Source organism: Aulonocara stuartgranti (assembly GCF_965226115.1).
Source record: "Aulonocara stuartgranti genome assembly, chromosome: 5".
NCBI classification, from domain to species: Eukaryota; Metazoa; Chordata; class Actinopteri; order Cichliformes; family Cichlidae; genus Aulonocara; species Aulonocara stuartgranti.
In genome coordinates this window covers 37,105,614-37,126,840 of record NC_138943.1, presented here as the reverse complement: position 1 = coordinate 37,126,840, position 21,227 = coordinate 37,105,614, and the positions used below count along the sequence as shown (strand labels likewise).

At 42.2% G+C, this 21,227-nt stretch overlaps 2 protein-coding genes and 1 long non-coding RNA gene across 4 annotated transcripts in view; all 3 read right to left on the bottom strand.

The window, feature by feature from the left end:
* The window catches only part of LOC309706798, a 52,916-nt gene that overhangs the window by 3,956 nt on the left and 27,733 nt on the right, over window positions 1-21,227 (bottom strand). The gene's annotated exons all lie outside the window — the stretch shown is intronic.
* On the bottom strand, window positions 1,102-6,058 carry LOC309707376 (uncharacterized protein; the record flags this gene model as incomplete). The annotated part of the gene is made up of 3 exons (XM_082534686.1): window positions 5,924-6,058; window positions 1,425-5,603; window positions 1,102-1,138 (listed from the first exon to the last, which is right to left on the bottom strand). Exons 2-3 carry the CDS (start codon window positions 5,336-5,338, stop codon window positions 1,102-1,104), a joined length of 3,951 nt encoding a protein of 1,316 aa, XP_082390812.1. The 5' UTR covers window positions 5,339-5,603; window positions 5,924-6,058.
* Window positions 19,167-20,475, bottom strand: LOC309706778 (uncharacterized protein). The gene is made up of 2 exons (XM_082533614.1): window positions 20,268-20,475; window positions 19,167-20,084 (listed from the first exon to the last, which is right to left on the bottom strand). Exon 2 carries the CDS (start codon window positions 20,067-20,069, stop codon window positions 19,182-19,184), a length of 888 nt encoding a protein of 295 aa, XP_082389740.1. The 5' UTR covers window positions 20,070-20,084; window positions 20,268-20,475; the 3' UTR covers window positions 19,167-19,181.

Sequence of the window (21,227 nt, the reverse complement as noted above, 5' to 3'; positions counted from 1 at the left end):
GATCTGTACTCACCGGAACCAATGGCCGAGCATTCATAATTGCCATCACTTCTGCCATCAAGGTGACAAGGACTTCATGAGAAAGACGGGTAGGCCCAGACTGCAGCAGCATGGCATCTAAGATCCGACGAGCAACACCAATCATTCTTTCCCATGAGCCTCCCATATGGGATGAGTGTGGTGCATTAAAGGTCCATGAGCAGCCTTCATTACTAAGGTAATTTCGGACCTCTGAGTCATCTGTAAAGATCCTTAACTCTCTACAGGCACCGACGAAGTTGGTTCCACGGTCAGACCTGAGAACCTTAGAAGGTCCTCGTATGGCAAAAAACCTTCTTAAGGCGTTAATAAAGCTTGAGGTGGACATGGATTCAATCACCTCTATATGCACTGCTCGTGTTCCTAGGCACGTAAACAACACTGCCCATCGCTTGTTTTCTGCTGTGCCTCCTCTTGTTCGTCGTGACACTACACTCCATGGTCCAAAGACATCTAGACCAACTCTGGTGAACGGGGGTTCTATGCAAAGCCTATCCTCAGGCAAGTCAGACATCTTTTGCTCTTGAGGCTTTCCTCTGAGTTTGCGGCATATGACACATCCATAGATCAAGCTAGAAACCAGCTTTCTTACGCCAATTATCCACAAACCGGCTGAGCGAAGTGCCCCCTCAGTTAAGTGGCGACCTTGGTGGGCAACTTCCTGGTGATGATGTCTCACTAACAAAGTTGTCACATGGTGTCTCTTTGGGAGTATGACTGGGTGTTTTTCATCATATGGAAGGTCAGCTGAAGAGAGCCGTCCACCTACTCTAAGCACTCCATCCTGATCGATAAAGGGGTTCAACCTCCACAGAGGACTTGCTTCGGAAATTTGTTTCCCTCTCTCCAATTGTCTCACTTCTTCCGTGAATACAAACTGTTGAACACTCCAGATCACTCTAAATTTTGCCTGTGTTTGTGGATTTTGAGGGACTTGTTTTGAAAGCCTGGACCTGCATCTTGCCACGCTGATGAGCTTCGCCATTCCATTTATCAGAGTTTTCCATGAGGAGAACCGTTCAAATCTCTGTGGACTGAGAGGTCTATCAGTAGCCTTAGTTGTCAGGGTGCTGACTTCTGGGCGAATCTCTGCATCGTGCTGTGGTTCAACAAGGTCAAACTTACTTAATGTCACTGATGGGGATACCTGTTGTTGGGCCTGCTTTAGGAACTGAGGACCAATGAACCAGCTTGTTTTGTGCAGGAGACTTGCTGCAATCGGCCTTGTTGCGATGTCAGCTGGGTTGTTTTCTGTTGCAACATAATTCCACTGTGTGCATGTAGTGGACTTCCTAATTCTGGAGACTCTGTTGGACACATAGATGTAAAATCTTCGCGAAGCATTATAGATGTAGCCTAGCACAATCTTGCTGTCTGTGTAATACCTTACGGCATGCAGCTCAAGGTCCATCTCCTGACAAATGAGCTCTGCCACCTCTACAGCAAGAACTGCAGCACACAGCTCCAATCGGGGGATGGTATGTGCAGGCTTGGGTGCTAGCTTGGATTTACCCATGACAAACCCGATGAAGCACTGTCCTTGTTTATCAATAGCTCGTATGTAGGCAACTGCTGCAATAGCCATTGACGAGGCATCTGAGAAGACACAAAGCTCTTGGTGCTGCATGGAGGACAGAGAAGACGGAATATAAGGCCTGGGTATGTGCAGAAGCTCTACCTCTGACAGGGAGTCTTTCCATGCATTCCATTGTCTTTCTTTGGCAGGTGGAAGAGGATCATCCCATTCACATGGTCCTGTGGTAAGTTCTCTGATGAGGGCTTTGCCTTGGACAGTGATGGGAGCAATAAAACCTAACGGGTCATACAAGCTGTTGACTGTAGAGAGTATGCCTCGCTTAGTGAAGGGTCTTTCTTCCTTGGAAACTTGGAAGGTGAAAGAATCTGATTCAAGACTCCAGCTCAGTCCAAGGCTACGCTGAACAGGAAGAGGATCTGTCCCTAGGTCTAGGTTTTTCAGGTCCTTGGCCAGATCATCAGCTGGAAATGCATCCATTACCTTGCTACTGTTTGAGGCAATTTTGTGTAGCCGTAAATTGGACTCAGCTAACATCTTCTGTGTTCTTTGAAGAAGACTGATGGCTTCTGTTTCTGTAGGGAGTGAAGTCAGACCATCGTCGACATAAAAGTTTCTGGTAACAAACTCCCTTGCATCTTTGCCGTGCTCTGCCTCGCCTGCTTGAGCTGCTTTTCTCAGCCCATAGATCGCCACAGCTGGTGAGGGGCTATTGCCAAACACATGCACTGTCATGCGGAACACTGTCACCTCTTTTGTGAGGTCATTTTCTCGGTACCAGAGAAAACGTAGGTAGTTCCGGTGATCTTCCCTTACAGTAAAGCAGTAGAACATCTGTTCCACATCCGCAGTTATTGCTATAAGCTCTTTTCGAAACCGCAGTAGCACTCCAACCAAAGTGTTGTTCAAGTCTGGACCACTTAAAAGGACATCATTCAATGACACCCCCTCGTGTTTGGCGCTCGAGTCAAAAACTACCCGTATTTGTCCAGGCTTTTGTGGATGGTATACTCCAAACAATGGAAGATACCAGCACTCTTCCTCAGGCTTCAAAGCAGGTGCTAACTCTGCTTGCTGACTGTCAAACATCTTCTGCATGAACTTAACAAAGTGATCTCTCATGTCTGCCTTCCTGTCGAGACTCCGCTTGAGAGTATGCAGTCGTTTGAGAGCTTGCTGGCAGTTGTTTGGCAGTCGCTGCCTATGTGTTACAAAGGGCAGAGGCGCGACCCAACTATTAGAGTTGTCTTGGTACATCTCACTTTGCATGATCTTGAGGAAACGTTCATCTTCCAGTGAAGGTCCGGGTCTCTCATCGTCTTCGCTCTTGATGAACACTGTATCACCGAGGTTGTCTGTTTTGACCCCGTGATAAGTATCCAAGTGGCTTTGAATAGTGCATCTCTGCTGGACTGTTAACAGCTTTTCCTTTGCATTCATACTGTTGAAGCACGGGCTGAGATATGATGGTCTCCCATTGAGCAGCACGTTAGTTTTATAGGTTCTCACAGCAGAGCTCGGCTTATGCGTGCGCCCCAAACAGACATCTCCTATGACTACCCAGCCAAGGTCGAGCCGTTGAGCAAATGGAGCATCTGCTGGTCCATTGTGTTGTTCTCTCACTTTATGCAAATTCAACACATCCCTTCCTAGGAGCAGAAGGATTTGTGCGTCTGAATTGATGGGAGGGATTTTGTGTGCAATGTCTTTCAAGTGAGGAAAATGTTGTGCAACTTCAGGAGAGGGTATCTCAGACCGGTCCTCTGGAATCATATCACATTCCAGCAATGGAGGTAGAGGTACCTTGGTGTTGCCATCAATCGACTCTATGATGAAGTGTTTGGCTCGCTTTCCACTCATTTCCATTATGCCTGAGCACGTCTTGAGTGTGTATGTCTCTGTGTTCCCGTCCACCTCGAAGATGTCAAAAAACATGGATCGTGCAAGAGAGCGATTGCTCTGATCATCTAAGACTGCATATAGTTTGATTGCTTTCTCTCTCTTGCCAGAAGGATAAACCAGAGCTAGACAGATTTTGGCACAAGACTTGGGGCTATGCCAATCTCCACAGACTTCAGTGCACATGGCTTTAGCTGAGGTTGACACTGGCATGGCTTGAGGCTCCCCGCCATGCTTTCCTGTCTCTAGTGGCAGTCTGAAGTCGTGAGGGGGTGGGCCTGGATGCAAAGCCGAGATGTGCTTGTCGCTTTCACATTCCTTACAAGTAATTTTGGCTGTGCAGTTCTTTGCTAGATGCTTGGTGGATCCACAACATCTGAAGCATATGTTCTTCTCCTTTAGGTAAGCTTTTCTTTCTTCAAGAGACTTACTGCGAAAACTGCGACATTTCCTAAGAGGGTGTGGTTTCCTATGGAGAGGACACTGCTTGTCTGGGTCATCCCACTTATCCAATTCACTTACCCCCAGTTCACATGACACATCTGTCTTTCTTACTGATATCTGTGTTCTGTTGTACCTTATAGGTCGTTCAGCTTTCCCTACTCCTGTTGAGAGAAAAAAGAAGCTGGGATCATTCCTGATTCTCGCTTGTTCTCGTACAAACTGGGAAAAGACAGAGAAAGGTGGGAAGGCAACGTTGTGGTTTGTTTTGAACTTGGATGCACATGAAATCCACTTCTCTTGCAATGTGTGTGGTAGTTTCTCTACAATAGGATTGACACCACGTGCTGTGTCGAGGAAAGCGAGCCCAGGTGAGTGCCCTTCTGCTTTGGCGAGTTCCAGTTCAAGTAAGAGGTCACCAAGTTCCCTCAGCCTGCTGTTGTCTTTGGCAGATATTTTTGCAAAGTCTTCCATTTTCTTAAAGAGGGCATGTTCAATCACCTCTGGAGCTCCATATGACTCCTCCAAGCGCTGCCAAACCATTTCAAGGCTTGCAGCAACATTATAAATTTGCGCAGCGCTGACTCTCCTTGCTTGCTCAGACGACTGTGGTCCTAACCATTTTATAAGGAGGTCAAGTTCCTCTCTAGGTGACAAAGACAAGTCCTTGATTACATTTAAGAAGGAGGATTTCCATGTCCGGTAGTTTTGGGGTTCGTCGTCAAATTTCTGTATAGTAGTTGACACAAGCTCTCGTCTCATTAAATATTTTGCCACATCTGTTATAGCAGATGAGTTATTGTGGGTAGGTGGTATTGGCGTGAGTGGTTCAAACTGATGTGCTGGACTTGTGTATGTCCCATGATCGTGGTGATCGCTGGGTGGATGTTGCGGTCTAAGCTCCTGATGTGTGAGGTCCTCCTCTTTCCACAAAGGTGCTTTGGGTAGAGCCACAGATGAGCTTGGATATCCTTTTTTAAGGTATGGTGATGACTGTGTGTCATCTTCAGCAGGAGTATTTTCTTGAATATTTTGCACATATGACTGTCTGTCAATGTAATCTTGAACTCTTTGCTTACAGTCTGCATGGATGATTGGGAGTTGCCCGCTTTTCTGGGAATTTTGTTCCTCCAGCTGAACCGCTGCCTCTAAGACCTGTGCTTCAGCTGATGCAGCAGCAGCCATTTTCTTCACCTGGAGAATATGCAGCTGTGCTTGGATTTGGGCTTGTTGTTTCATAGCTTCCGCTTCTTGTTCCGCATAAGCCAACTGCGCTTGTGCAGCCTCTGCTTTGGCACGTGCCCTGAGCGCTGCAACGCTTGCTGTTGACCTGTTGGAAAGTTTTGAGCTGGAACAGTATGATCTTGTCTCCAGAGATCCAAGTGTCTCTACCTGCTGGGCTTGGTTAGCTGATGGCTCAGACATTGTGAATACAGTAGCCGCCTTGAATGGTGAAATCTGCTGAATTGTATGCCTTTTTACTGTTCTGTCCTCACTAGATGTGGGCGTGATTTAGCTTATCCAGTTTGACAGACAGTGAACAGAATGAGAAGAAGAGAATGCTTTGAACTGAGATTCTTCTTTACTTCGATCTGCATCTCCAGTTTACAGGCCATGTTACTGAGGCTTCTTATACATGGTATCCTTTATCCATTTTCATTACTCTCCTTTCTCTTTTCTTTTTGTAAAACTAAATAAACACAAAACAGATAATTACCTTCTCATTCACTGAACATACATAATGTACTAATTGAAACTTAGTTTTCATGACAACCAGCAAAAAACATAAATCTTAAGGTTGCCTAAATTAAACATAAACATCACCTTCCGTTAACTAGCATTATTGATCATAGCAAGTTAGCAAACACATGCTAATATACAGTCGCTAGCACACAAGTAGCTTTACAAATGAGTAATGACCACACAGCTGAAATAGTAACTCAGTATATGCACATTACACATGCATCACAAATCAGATAGTTAAAGTTATAGTATGTAATGAAAACTTACAGGCATGCGTGGGCAAAAGTTTCACCTCCACTGAGCACTTGTAGCAAACTAGCTGGGCATAACAACTTCCCAAGTACCAACTGTGGCCACAAGAGGGTGCCAAATCATACAAACAAAAGCATATTCCCACATTAAAGTTATACCAACACACTTTTTATTTTTTTCTTGTGTAGCTCAATCTTTTCTCTCCTCTCCATTTTAGGCACAAGCAGCAGAGGAGAAGATAAATAATAAAGTTTTCATGAGACTTCCACATTCTGGGAGACAGAGTGCTTGTCAGTGCGCTCGGAGGCAGTGTTTATCCCTTTTGACAAGATTTACTATGTTGACCTGTGAACCTCTGGCTGACATTATCCTCTTGACCCTTTGTATCTGTCTACAGGTGGTGGCATCTCATTTTTGCATTTTAAGGAATCGCTGTGCAGTTTGTGCTGAGGTGAAGGCCATTAATAATAACGGCTGGGATCAGCTGCCATGCCTCCTGCTTTAGAATACAAAGTGGACCCTTTCAACATTTCACCGTGCTGATCAAAGTAAGCATTTGAAATTTTAAACAATGAAAACATCCTTTATTTTCAGAGCTACACTTCCTCCTTTCTTCACCATCATATTTTCCTAATGTATCTTATTCTCAGCTTTAATGAGTTTTGATGGACTGTTTTTGTCTGGCTAGCCCACATTATTTGGCTCCATCTACATAGCCTTTGTTATGCTAAATAAACAGCCCCAGGACTTCTTTGTTAGTCTAATGCCACTGAATAAAAGTGCTGTTTCACCACTAATTGTCCTCTCTAATCTTATCACACATAATTGTTTTTATCCCAGCAAAATCTGTTTTTGCTCACAGTTCATCGGCCATTTGGCCACACAGCTCACTTTTGATTTGAACTCCCCTAAATCTGGATAAGCTGGTTTAGTATCTATGCAAATCTTTCAGAAAAACATATTTTTGAAGAGTCACTCCCTGTTACTTAAACCCATCGCCCTCTAATTACCACAAACATCCATTGACATTGACAGTAAACATTTTTTTTTTTTCACATTTATTCATAATGTATTTTGGTGATTTGCTGGGTCATCCTTGGACCTCCCAGACCTTTCATTACAGCATCACTTGTACATAATTTGAATGTATCTTTTACCTCTGCGAAAATGTGCAAGTGTGCTGTAAAAAATGACTTATAAGTTCTCCTATTTATCAATATACAGCTGGCTGGATATGTAATCTGGAAATAGAAATTTATAATGTAAGGTGTGTATTTGTTATTGACAACCTGCTCGTAACCGGGCAGCATAAGAAATCAGAATAATGAAAAAAAAATCAAACTTCATAAAAGGCTTATCCATACGCCGTCTAATTGAACAGACATTTTAGCATCACATTGTACTTATACTGTACTATACTTATTAGTATATTTATCAGTATTTATCAATTTTGAATGATATAATACTACTTGATTATTACTAATATTGCTTCATTAAGTCATCACTTTAAAGTTGTAGCTTGAAATAATGCAGTTGGTAGATGTATCTTTAATAATAAATTATTAGTATCCAGTGTATATTATTTAATTATTAAATTTTTTGCAAAATAATAAATAGAATTAAAGTATTTGGGCCCTGCTCAGTAAATAACAGGTAATTCCTAGCAAGACAGTAGCGTTTACATTTTTGTACTGTATATTGTTTATGTTATAACCCACCTCCTCCCTCCACGGAGGACTAGAGCCATTATAAATAAATAGAGACCATTGTTACCTGAAGCTCTTTAATTTATATAGCATGCAACAACTGTGACTATCTAACATGCACACCTGAAATCCATGGATTATCCAAGAATAATTTGAATGCCATTTATTTCAGCTACACAGAAAAGCTCAATATAATTCACATGTGCACCCGCTACTACCACAAATGCAACTGCATTCTGAGGGAAGCTGCTCTTTGCTTTTGATTTTATCTTTCTTCAAAGGTTTTTCTTTCTAAAAATCAGTCTATAAGTAGTGTCCCAGGGCGACATGGTGGCACGATGTTTACCACCGTCGGTCCTAAGTTTGACCCCACCATCTGGCTCGGGCCTTTCTGTGTGGAGTTTGCATGTTTGCCTGAGTCTCCGGGTACTCTGGCTTCCTCCCGCAGACCAAAGATATGCAGTTAGTGGGATTAGGTTAATTGGTGATTCTAAATTACCCATATGTTTGAACGGTTGTCTTTCTCTCTGTGTTAGCACTGCTTCAGACTGGTGACCTGTCGAGGGTGTACTCTGTCTCTCACCCTATTGTGGCTGGAGTAGGTTCCAGGCCTCTGTGACCCTGATAACGATAAGCAGAAGACACTTTCTTCCTCTAAAGTTTTGCCTTGTTTATATCTATTACAGGGCTTTTTGTGTGTCTTTGTGTTCGTTTTCCTTTTCCTAGGTCACTTTGCTGATTCTCACTTTATAGTCAGAACCATGTACAATGAGAAGTTTATGCCACATATGTAATCTTACTGTAATCTGAAAGTTAAAGAAAGGCCCAAGTTTAGTTAAGCATAGTTTAAGAACTAGAGGAGCTAACTTTAGAATCAACTCTCAACTCTCTAAACAGTTAAGAGACTAAGAAGGCTGCAGTTATTGCTTCCATGTAAAGTTCTTAGTAGTGAACTGGCATCAAGAACCAATTTGTTGCACACACAAACCAAAACCAAACAAAACAGAGACACACACACACGCCAAAGTGGCATGCTTATTTGGAGATAGCACTTCATGTGACACAGCAAAGTATTACGTCAAAGTACAATTGGGAATTTTTTGGAGGCCTCGCTGTAATTCAGTGCAACTCTGCTAATGTCTTTACACAGATGACTTTATAGTTCAGTCTTGAAAGTGACAAACTTTTGCCAGGGGCACTGAAAAAGAAACTCTTCGGTTGAGCTTCCCTTAGAGAGATCAAGGATGAGAAGGAAAGAGGGTTAGGAAAGGTCGACAGAGTGGGGAAATAAGAGGAACAAAAAGAAGGGCAAAAAAAAAATGCAAGGAAAATAAAATAAAAAAGAAGAACCAAAGGACAAAGAAGACAAGAGATGTTGTCTAGCGCGCTAAGCCTCTGGGATGTCCCACAGATTTAGTTCTTTTCATTTTGATTTGATCCATGACAGCAGGACAGATCAGTATAAAAGCAGCCACTGCACTGCCGGGCGCTTGCTGTGGAACTAAGCGCTTACCTTCACATGCCTGAAAAATCAATCTACACTCCAACATTGCCAAGCGCTCATTTGTGTGATAACTCTTCAGCTCAGAGAAATATCAGGACTGCTGTTGTGTTTAGGGTATAGATTTCAAGTAAAACACAGGTCGGTGTTTCTGTAAAAGATACATTCTAACAGACATGCTATGTTGTTACTTACAAGCAGTACCATCCAGGGGAATCAATGAGAGGGAAAAACTGTTTGCTCTCCACATGTCAGGCTGTGCTTCATCTCTGTTCAGGTAGCAACTATCTGCCAGCATCAGTGACTTTCTGTGACTAAAATGGACAATACCTTGGCATCGAGTCACAGCACAGCAGAAAGTATCATAAATGGAAAATGGCCTGTATTTGTATAGCGCTTTTACTAGTCCCCCCTAGGGACCCCAAAGCGCTTTACCCACCCATTCACACACTGGTGGAGGCAAGCTACAGTTGTAGCCACAGCTGCCCTGGGACAGACTGACAGAGGCGAGGCTGCCATATCGCGCCATCGGCCCTTCTGGCCATCACCAGTAGGCGGTAGGTGAAGTGTCTTGCCCAAGGACACAACGACCGAGACTGTCTGAGCCGGGGCTCGAACCGGCAACCTTCCGATTACAAGGCGAACTCCCAACTCTTGAGCCACGATCACCTAAATGGAAAATTCAGTCTCAAGCAAGTCTTCTGTTTTGAAAATTAACCAGATGTTCCATGCTGTTTAATATCTGAGTTCCTTCCCTCCCTGTCTGGGAGTAATAATGGATGTCCAATCCATTATTATTATTATTATTATTATTATTATGGACAGCCTGACAATTTCCATCAAGAATAAGCTCAAAAATTTGTAATTCAATTTAAAATTAAATGAAATTAAAACAATGCAATTCAATTATTATTGAAGTATTGTTGTACAGTCTTAACTAGTGTTGGTCAAGTTACTTGACAAAAGTAATTACTAACTAATTACTGATTTCAAGAGTAGTTAGTAACTTTCTAATTTAATTAATTAAAGTAATTAATTAATTAATTACCGTAATTGTCGGGCTATAAGCCGCTACTTTTTGCACAAGCTTTGAACCCTGCGGCTTTTAGTCAGGTGCGGCTTTTCTATGGATTGTCCATGATTTTTGTGATATCGTAAGACGATTTGTTTTGTTTGTTCCGCTGTTGTACGGCACTACGTTGCTTGGCGGAAGGATCGGGGTTCAAAAGTGGTATGTTGGTCACATGTCCATCCGCCAGGCAACATAGTGCCGTACAAGTAGCGCGAAAAACAAACTTCAAAGTAGCGCTATGCGTTCAGAGGGAGGCGTGGATGATGAGCGGCGATAAACTTGCGAAAAGCAAGTTATGCTCAACTCCACCGGTGGATTCTGACAGCGTGGAAAAGTGTGAAAACATCCACGATCACCAGCGGATTTCGAAGGGCTGGACTGCTGCATGATGGAGAGGACACCGCCACGGCCCTTCTGAGGGTGTTCGACTCTGACACTGACAACGAGGACTTCTTTTGTTTTGAAAGTGACAACGAAGGAAAGAAGCTGAGAGTGGATGACGAAGCCATCCTGAGCCTGTTCGTTTCCGACACTGGAGAAGAGGACTTTGGTGGTTTTAGTGCGCAGGAAGAAGAGAAAGATGGTGAATGACTGACTTTTCTTCTTGTTAAAGCTGTGTCGCTGCACCTGAGCCTAAAAGGTAGTCTGAATCTATTTTTCTGGTGTGCTGTAGGTTATTATGTACTACATTTGTTACTCATTTATGAAGCACAGCACATGTGCAAATATGTACCCATAACTTGTTTTTCAAAATATTAATAAAAGGGATGTGTCTCCAAACAGCCATCTCTTTCCTGACAATTCGCTTTGTGCATATTCTCTTACATATGATAAGTCAACATTGAAACACCTGCGGCTTTTGGTCAGGTGCGGCTAATGTATGTACAAAACAGGATTTTCCCCTGATTTTAGCTTGTGCGGCTAATATTCAGGTGCGCTTTGTAGTCCGGGAAATACGGTAATTATTTTTTAAAAAACATGATACACAACTTGAATACGTAATAAAGCAATAGAGCTTTTAGCCCAATTTTATTTTTTTCTGCATAATCCATCATATAAAACTGAATCAAATGAAGAAATCTCTTTTTAAAAATGTTTTCTTAGTTTTAATCTTTTAACTTTATGCACATTGCATTAAGCAAAAAAATTTAATTATATGCAACTGTCTTTGACTTGAAGAAATGTGTTTAACATTTAAACCTATTTTCTGCAGATTCCATCTTATAAAATAAAATAAAGTTTTGTGTTTACACTTTTTCAAATAGATGCAAGTAAAACACAGCAAAAAATAAATAAAATCAAAGATTGAGCAGCACTAAGTCCTGTCTCTTAAATCTGTTGTCACCTGTTTAGCAGGAGTGGGGCGGGTGGAGGTTTGCCCGGTGCCGCAGCGGTCATGTCAGTGGGAGGATCCGGGGGTTTCTCTGTGAATGTCACATTCCCGTGGCAGCGTGCTCGATGCTCGCTCAGAAGTTTAGTTTTTTTTTCGCTGTACAAAGTAGAGATGGCACGATACCGCTTTTTTATGTCCGATACCGATACCGATATCATAAATTTGGATATCTGCCGATACCGATATGAATCCGATATAATGTTTTTTAATCAACAAAACTGTTTTTTAAAATATCTTGCTGCATTTTGCAAGTCTGCAAGTTCATACTCAAGTTTAAAACAACAACTACACTAAAGCTATTCTGTTATACCTGTATACAAAAAAAATATTTCATAGTTCAGCAATACTGATCAATCTAATAAACTTAAACCTACACCATCCTCACTATTCTGGTATTTTAAAGAGTACTTAGCGTAAATATTAAGAAACCTAACTAATAGGGTTCCAACTCCCAGCAACAACAAAAATAAAAAAATAAAAAATAGGGAACCACCCCTCACGCTCCACCTTATGATGCTTAATCGACGTAATCAACCTTAATTTGATGAAGTGTGAAAAAAATGCACAGAAATCAATTATTTTTCAAGAAATATTAAATAGATTCAACATCTTTCTTCAACAAAATTGCAGACTGCACAGATGGTACCTTCCCAAAGTAAAAAGTACTATAGCTTACTAGGGTATATATATTAGACTTAATAGTCACTATATACAGTAATTGACTTCTATTCATTTTACATCAAATTAAAACTTTGGGTGTCAGATAATTATTTATTAAAAGCTCGACATTTTAAATGAGAATAAGAAAGAAAAGTATGTCTTTGTGCCCCCTTTTCCCTGTTCATGCCCTATCGGCCCCCCTGGCTAAACTTTGCTAGATCCGCCCCTGCACAGTTACCAGCGTCAGCTACGTAGAAAAAGATCCTGGAGTAGAAAGTAATATTAAATACATTCAAACAACAGCTGATCAAGCTTAAACGTGCTGCTGTTGTTCAGCCGCTGGTTTACTCTTTCTGGTGCAAAGTGGGCCAAAAGCAAACCAGAGACACGGACTCGCGACAGAAAAGCCGATCAGCTGATTGTTAAGCAGTTTCACGATTGAAGTAGCAGCAGGAGAGGCAGTCGCTTGTTAAGATTAACGCAGGAATGCTTTACAAACATTCAGAGATGGACTTACACACTTGCTTTACTTCTCTCGGGATAACTTTGTCGGAGATGAAATGCCGGGTTGCTAGCGAAGCTCCACATGCTATCCAGACCACCGACAGGTCCCGCATGCCACAGCCGCTCTATCACGTGACCACACTGCTCCGACGTGCTAACGTTCTGAGGTGCGTTACGGCGTGTTGCAAGTTTTGTGAGGTGCTTTCGTGATATTTAATGGATCGGATTACATTTTTTATTTTTCTCCGATATCCGATCCAGTAATTTAGGTCAGTATCGGACCGATACCGATACGTAATATCGGATCGGTCCATCTCTAGTACAAAGAAGTGTACAGTGGACGCTGATGTTTTTGTCACTTTTCACAGAGTCAAACTCGAGGTAATGTCAGTACTTCCAGTACTTGCTTTAAACGCTGCACGGTCGTACTCTCGCTGCACTTCATACACTCAACAAAAATATAAATGCAACACCTTTGTTACTGCTCCCATTTCCCATGGGATGGACGTAGAGACCTAAAATTCATTCCAGATACACAATATAACCATCCCTCCCAAACAGTGGTCACAAATCAGTCCAAATGTGTGGTAGTGGGCACATCTGCTATATTGAGATAATCCATCCCACCTCACAGGTGTGCCACATCAGGATGCTGATCTGACATCATGAGTAGTGCACAGGTGTACCTCAGACTGCCCACAACAAAAGGCCACCCTGGAATGTGCAGTTTTTTGCGCTATTGGGGGTCTGGGGACCCAGAACCGGTCAGTATCTGGTGTGACCACCATTTGGGAAGGTTACTTTTAAAATGTATTCCATTACAGAATACAGAATACATGCCACAAAATGTATCCTGTAACGTATTCCGTTACGTTACTCAATGACAGTAACGTATTCTGAATACTTTGGATTACTTAATATATTATCATGCTTTTTACAACAACGTGAATGTACTATTGCTGTGTGATTTATTACTATTACTGAAGGTCCGCGACTCCGAACTGTAGTAAAGGGACTAGAGATGGCACGATACCACTTTTTTATGTCCGATACCGATACCGATATCATAAATTTGGATATCTGCCGATACCGATATGAATCCGATATAGTGTTTTTTAATCAACAAAACTGTTTTTTAAATATCTTGCTGCATTTTGTATAAGTTCATACTCAAGTTTAAAACAACAACTACACTAAAGCTATTCTGTTATACCTGTATGCAAAAAAAAATATTTCATAGTTCAGCAATACTGATCAATCTAATAAACTTAAACCTACACCATCCTCCCTATTCTGGTATTTTAAAGAGTACTTAGCATAAATATTAAGCAACCTAACTAATAGGGTTCCAACTCCCAGCAACAACAAAAATAAATAAATAAAAAATAGGGAACCACCCCTCACGCTCCACCTCATGATGCTTAATCCACGTAATCAACCTTAATTTGATGCAGTGTGAAAAAAAATGCACAGAAATCAATTATTTTTCAAGAAATATTAAATAGATTCAACATCTTTCTTCAACAAAATTGCAGACTGCACAGATGGTACCTTCCCAAAGGAAAAAGTACTATAGCTTACTAGGGTATATATATTAGACTTAATAGTTACTATATACAGTAATTGACTTCTATTCATTTTACATCAAATTAAAACTTTGGGTGTCAGATAATTATTTATTAAAAGCTAGACATTTTAAATGAGAGTAAGAAAGAAAAGTATGTCTTTGTGCCCCCTTTTCCCTGTTAATGCCCTATCGGCCCCCCTGGCTAAACTTTGCTAGATCCGCCCCTGCACAGTTACCAGCGTCAGCTACGTAGAAAAAGATCCTCGAGTAGAAACTAATATTAAATACATTCTAACAACAGCTGATCAAGCTTAAACGTGCTGCTGTTGTTCAGCCGCTGGTTTCCTCTTTCTGGTGCAAAGTGGGCCAAAAGCAAACTAGAGACACGGACTCGCGACAGAAAAGCCGATCAGCTGATCGTTAAGCAGTTTCACCATTGAAGTAGCAGCAGGAGAGGCAGTCGCTTGTTAAGCTTAACGCAGGAATGCTTTACAAACATTCAGAGATGGACTTACACACTTGCTTTACTTCTCTCGGGATAACTTTGTCGGAGATGAAATGCCGGGTTGCTAGCGAAGCTCCAAATGCTATCCAGACCACTGACAGGTCCCGCATGCCACAGCCGCTCTATCACGTGATGCATACTGCTCCGACGTGCTAACCTGAGGTGAGTTACGGTGTGTTGCAAGTTTTGTGAGGTGCTTTCGTGATATTTAATGGATCGGATTACATTTTTTATTTTTCTCCGATATCCGATCCAGTAATTTAGGTCAGTATCGGACCGATACCGATACGTAATATCGGATCGGTCCATCTCTAAAAGGGACCTCTGACTAATACGGCGGGGTCCCTGTCGGCTCGTAGCCGAAAAATAGCTTTACTTTGTTGTGTGGGTCAACTTTTCCTGCGAGAGACAGAGAGAGGCGTCGAAAGGCTGCTCCAACGGAACTTACCCAGATAGCAAGGAAACATTGAACATTGTTTTCGGAGGAAAACACGAACATGGTGTACAGTCGAGTCTTAATAGCTTACTTACAACTGGGCTCGTCAGGCACTCTTCTTGGCTGCAGTGGTTATTATTATATTTACATGCTTCCAGCTCCCGTTTTTGCTCGATGACAACTCGTAGTTTTCCACTCCCCTTTTTCTCCCTCCTCGCTCACAGACACATAACGTGTATGGCAGTCCATTCTCCCTGCAACACGGACTACACTGCCCATGATGCTACATTCTTTAGAGCTATGCTTGTAGCATTCTGCCTGTTAGCTTAGCACAACAACAACAACAACGAAAAGGCGCTCTCTCACCCAGGAAACACACAGTCGCAGAGAGAGAGTCGCCCTGTAACCATGGCAACCGTAACGCTGCCGCCTGGAACAACAGAACGTAGCTGTCAAACAAAACCCAAACAGTCCCGACCCGCGACAATATGAAACAGGAAAGTACCGCAGTGTAATCCATTTATTTCAACAAAGTAACTGTATTCTGAATACCACCTTTTTAAACGGTAACTGTAACGGAATACAGTTACTCATATTTTGTATTTTAAATACTCCCCAACACTGAACTTAACCTAACAACTTTTTGAATCCACCAGTTTACATTGTTTATTACAATAACTCATATAAGTAAGGGACCATAACAAGAGATCTTATCAGGCACTGTCAAAGATTTATCCACAGTAAATATTAGCAGTCTCATTCAGTGGGCTTTACCTCTGGTTAGTCTCCTGAACTCTATTTTCAGAAGTATCTCAGCAGGTTTTCATCAGCACATAGTCAAAAACGTTTAATGTTATTTTGCATCTCACTTTTGGTTGTTTTTGTTTCTCAGACCTTTTCTAGCACACAGCACTTCAAAAGCCAAAACAAGTTCATACCGCACATCCCACAATATCTTATAAATGATTAACAAGAAAGAAAAAGTATGCAAATCAAATTTTACTAAAATAATGTTTATCACTATAGTATCATAAACTCTGTTCAAAGGGTATGTACATTTTTTTTACTTTGCTGTACTAGCAAATATAAAGAAGTTGGTGCTATATAAATGTAACTTTTGAAGGTACAGAGTATTAGGCCTCTGTATTTTGTGAGGTGAGTGGTAGCTGGAGGTTGCCAGGCTTGGATAAACTCTCCTGAAACAATGAACAACTGGGTTGTAAAATATTTATGAAAGATCTTAAGTACTGCAGAGAGGTCATCCACAAATCTTAAAGAGCACTGCAGTAAGAAAACAGCCAATCACTGACCCTGAATCAGATGTCTACACTACTAATGGGCAGATAAAGTCAGATGTTGAGGTTTGGTCAGGTCGCAAAATCTCTCTCAATTCTGACATACTTACCTTCGCTACAGCAAATAATAATAAATATATTAAGTGCATTACATAACAAAATCATAATACTTTCTGGGATTATTATTAATAAATATTCTGGTTCCACTGAACAATAGTCTGTAGCTGTTCTTATACTCAAATTTACTGGGACTACCAACAATATCTTTTAATGCTCGTTTCTGCCACTATTAGCCTATTTATTCTACTGGATCTAAGCTATAACTTTTATTTCACCACTTCTTATATTCTAAAACATTTTGAGAGTAATGAAAACAGGTTTATGAACATTTTTCAGTGTGATATAGAAAGGATAGTAAATCCATGGGTTTCATGGCAGTAGGAGCCTTGGCTCCTTCATCCTGTTCATGGGCAGAGTTGTGCCTGCAAGTCCAAAGACAGTAAATATCTGCCAGGAAGAGCTGGAACAATGTCCCTGGTCCAAATGGTTTTGGAAGGTAGGTGTGAAAATGTACTGAATCTGAGTTCACATTCAGTTTCCTTTAAAGTAGGTTCACTGGGAAAGTGTTTCACTAAAAACTTTGTTGTGGAGTTGTCCAGATAGTGGCAGAGCTAGATTTCAACTAATTCGCAAACACTTGTGTCATTACACTTTAGGCATTTGTCCTGCATTAACTGGGAAAGCTCAACAAACCTGAGAAAGAAGGGGTCAGAATCCTGATACTGTACATAACTACAGTTAGGAAAAGGAAACCCTGCTTATACAAAAAGAAAGATGTAAGACTAATCAATGACAGAAAACACAATACAGAGATGCCCTGACAAGTATGTCTCAATAACCATGTGACTAATTAACTAATTATGTGGCTAATAAACAAAATAGCTAATTCACTAGCTACATAAATATCCACGCTCTGAATATAATCCAGTAAAGTATTACATCTTTACCTCAACTTATTTAAGAAAACAAAAAAAAAAAGAACTATTTTTGATATGACATTGGAGTACTGTTAGTCTTACAATACCCTGGTTGAAAATGGTGTAACATACATGCGTACTGAAGTTGAGTTTCCATGTTCTGCTGTCTGCCCCCCCCCATCCACCAATATTATAGGTTATATTACAGGTTATTTTTTAGAGTTTAAGATAAATACCTTAACTCCACCAACTTGTAATTAAAAATATAAAATCAACCTCTGCTGGGCTATTATCATCCTATGTGACCAGCTGTTTACAGGAACAATGTCATGTGCTAATCACTTTTTTTTTTCAAGACCTCAACCGTGCACACACAAAAACAATCATATGACCACTGGGTTCAAAAACACACGGGTCCAAATAAAACAGGGGCGGGCGAGACAAAAGCACCGTGGCAGTTCTATAACCATGCTGTCCTGGGAAAAAAAGTACATGAGTTGGTTTTTAAGCACTTAAAGCAATTAGTGCAGAGGATGGAGCCAGCTGAGCCATTGATTACGGTTATTTATAAACCTGACAGCACCCTGATGAGGAGACAAAAACTAGCTGCTCTGTCTTTCTCTCGGCTCTTCCTTTTCTCTCCACCTTCCACCATTCTTTTCCACCTCTGTGCACCTTTTCCACATCTTTGCCCCTCTATCACCTCGTGTTGTGTTTTTTTTCTGCTTCTTCTTGCTCTCACAAGATTTCAGCGCCCGTCGTATTTTCTTCTTTGCCTCTCTGTCAACTCTACTTGATGGATCACTCTCACGCACTTCTATGCTATTTAAAAAAAGAAGAAGAGAGAGGTAGAGGAGTAAGCTGAGTAGGTGAATTCCCTTACAGACAAAGAAAAATGTATTTCTGCTTTTCTTTACCACAAACCAATACTCCCTTAGGTCTGGCCTTGGGCCTTGCAGGAATCTGGGAATGGCATGAGACAAAGCAGCAACAACAGCCCCTTAAACAAGTCTGGACATTCTTAGAAGATTGTCTTGCATGCAGGTATGCCTGGATGGGTGTCACAGAGTGGGAATGGAGGCATCTAATCTATTCCCAGGCTCTGAAGCCTGCAGGCCAGCAACAACAGGGGCATTATGGTCAGACCCCAGCTTCACAGAGCTGTGCCACAGGGTCCGGTTTGGAGGTAGAGGGAAGAATGTGCATGTTTGTTTGGAGGTGAAGGTAGAGACGAAGATGTTGTTACACCCCGGCCTAGGCAACCGGAGTGCAACACGAAAAAAGTAAAAATAAAGAAAAAAAAAAAAACACACACACACAAAAAAAACCCCCACTAAAGCTCACCACCAAAATCCCAAAACGAAAGTATCGACAAATCTATTTACAACAAACTATTTACAACACGGGGGAGATCGCGACCATGACACACTGAAACACAGGGTTTAAATACCTAGAGGGAGCAATCAGGAAAATGGACAACAAGAGGGAAACACAGCTGGGGCAACTCAGAACTGACGAGACAGGGAAACGTAAACTGAAAAGACTAAGATAACACAGACTTTCAAAGTAAAACAGGAAACGCATAACAGTCACGCCAAAAACAACACACTGACAACACCGAAACGTAACAGTTCCCCCCCACCCAAAAATCAAACATTTAACACCAAGTGAAAAGTTTGATCCAGACAGACGAAGCCGATGAAGGCTGGAGCGGTCCCACTGACCCTCCAGCAGACGACGAAGGCTGGAGCGGTCCCACGGACCCTCCAGCGAAGGCGGATGAAGGCTGGAGCGGTCCCACGGACCCTCCAGCGACGACAAAGGCTGGGGCGGTCCCACGGACCCTCCCCTCAGCGAAGGCAGACGAAGCTGATGAAGGCTGGAGCGGTCCCACTGACCCTCCAGCAGACGACGAAGGCTGGAGCGGTCCCTCGGACCCTCCAGCGAAGGCTGATGAAGGCTGGAGCGGTCCCACGGACCCTCCAGCGGAGACGGACAGCTGAAGCGAAGGCAGACGAAGATGATGAAGGCTGGAGCGGTCCCACTGACCCTCCAGCAGACGACGAAGGCTGGAGCGGTCCCTCGGACCCTCCAGCGAAGGCGGATGAAGGCTGGAGCGGTCCCTCGGACCCTCCAGCGGAGACGGACAGCTGAAGCGAAGGCAGACGAAGATGATGAAGGCTGGAGCGGTCCCACTGACCCTCCAGCAGACGACGAAGGCTGGAGCGGTCCCTCGGACCCTCCAGCGAAGGCGGATGAAGGCTGGAGCGGTCCCTCGGACCCTCCAGCGGAGACGGACAGCTGAAGCGAAGGCAGACAAAGATGATGAAGGCTGGAGCGGTCCCACTGACCCTCCAGCAGACGACGAAGGCTGGAGCGGTCCCTCGGACCCTCCAGCGAAGGCGGATGAAGGCTGGAGCAGTCCCACGGACCCTCCAGCGAAGGCGGATGAAGGCTGGAGCGGTCCCACGGACCCTCCAGCGACGACAAAGGCTGGGGCGGTCCCCGGACCCCCCAGCGAAGGCAATCCCGGACGAGCCCCCATATGTTACACCCCGGCCTAGGCAACCGGAGTGCAACACGAAAAAAGTAAAAATAAAGAAAAAAAAACACACACACAAAAAACCCCCACTAAAGCTCACCACCAAAATCCCGAAACGAAAGTATCGACAAATCTATTTACAACAAACTATTTATTTACAACAAAACACCAAACTATTTACAACACGGGGGAGATCGCGACCATGACACACTGAAACACAGGGTTTAAATACCTAGAGGGAGCAATCAGGAAAATGGACAACAAGAGGGAAACACAGCTGGGGCAACTCAGAACTGACGAGACAGGGAAACGTAAACTGAAAAGACTAAGATAACACAGACTTTCAAAGTAAAACAGGAAACACATAACAGTCACGCCAAAAACAACACACTGACAACACCGAAACGTAACAATGTGTATATAAAGCGGAGGAGAAGAGTGAAAAGGATCATGGAAGTATGTATAAAATTTCAGAAATTGGATACAAATTTCTCAGAATGAAGAAACAACAAATTCAAATTTCAAATTCAAATTTTATTTGTCACGTACACAGTCATACACAGTACGATATGTAGTGAAATGCTTGGACAACTGCTCGTGACCTAAAGAGAACAAAAAAGGAAAAGGCTATGAATAAGATAGGAAATAAATATGAAAAATTAAAAAGGGTAAATTAAACTAGGAAGTAATAAAATATAAATTAAGGTTAAAAATGAAATAACTGTACAACACAAATTAGAATGAAGGGTAAATTTAACTGGGAAGAATAAGATAAAGATAAATATATAAATTAAAGTTGAAAATAAAATAACTGTACAACAAAATACACAATACACAATATAGAACTATATAAGAATGTATGAAGAAATCTAAATATAAATAAATATATACACAATAACAGCAGCTGTACAAGTATTAACCGGAAATGAAGAATATAGTGACCAGTGTTGTGCAAAACCAAAGTCCAGAAAGTCCAGTGTGTGTGTAAGAACCATATGTGTGGGTCAGTACTGTGTGGTGGTGTGATTGAGAGACCGTATCGCCTGCGGGAAGAAGCTCCTCCTCAGTCTCTCTGTGTTGGTCTTCAGGGAGCGGAATCGCTTTCCTGACCTCAACAGAGAGAACAGTCTGTTGTTGGGATGGCTGAGGTCCTTCACGATC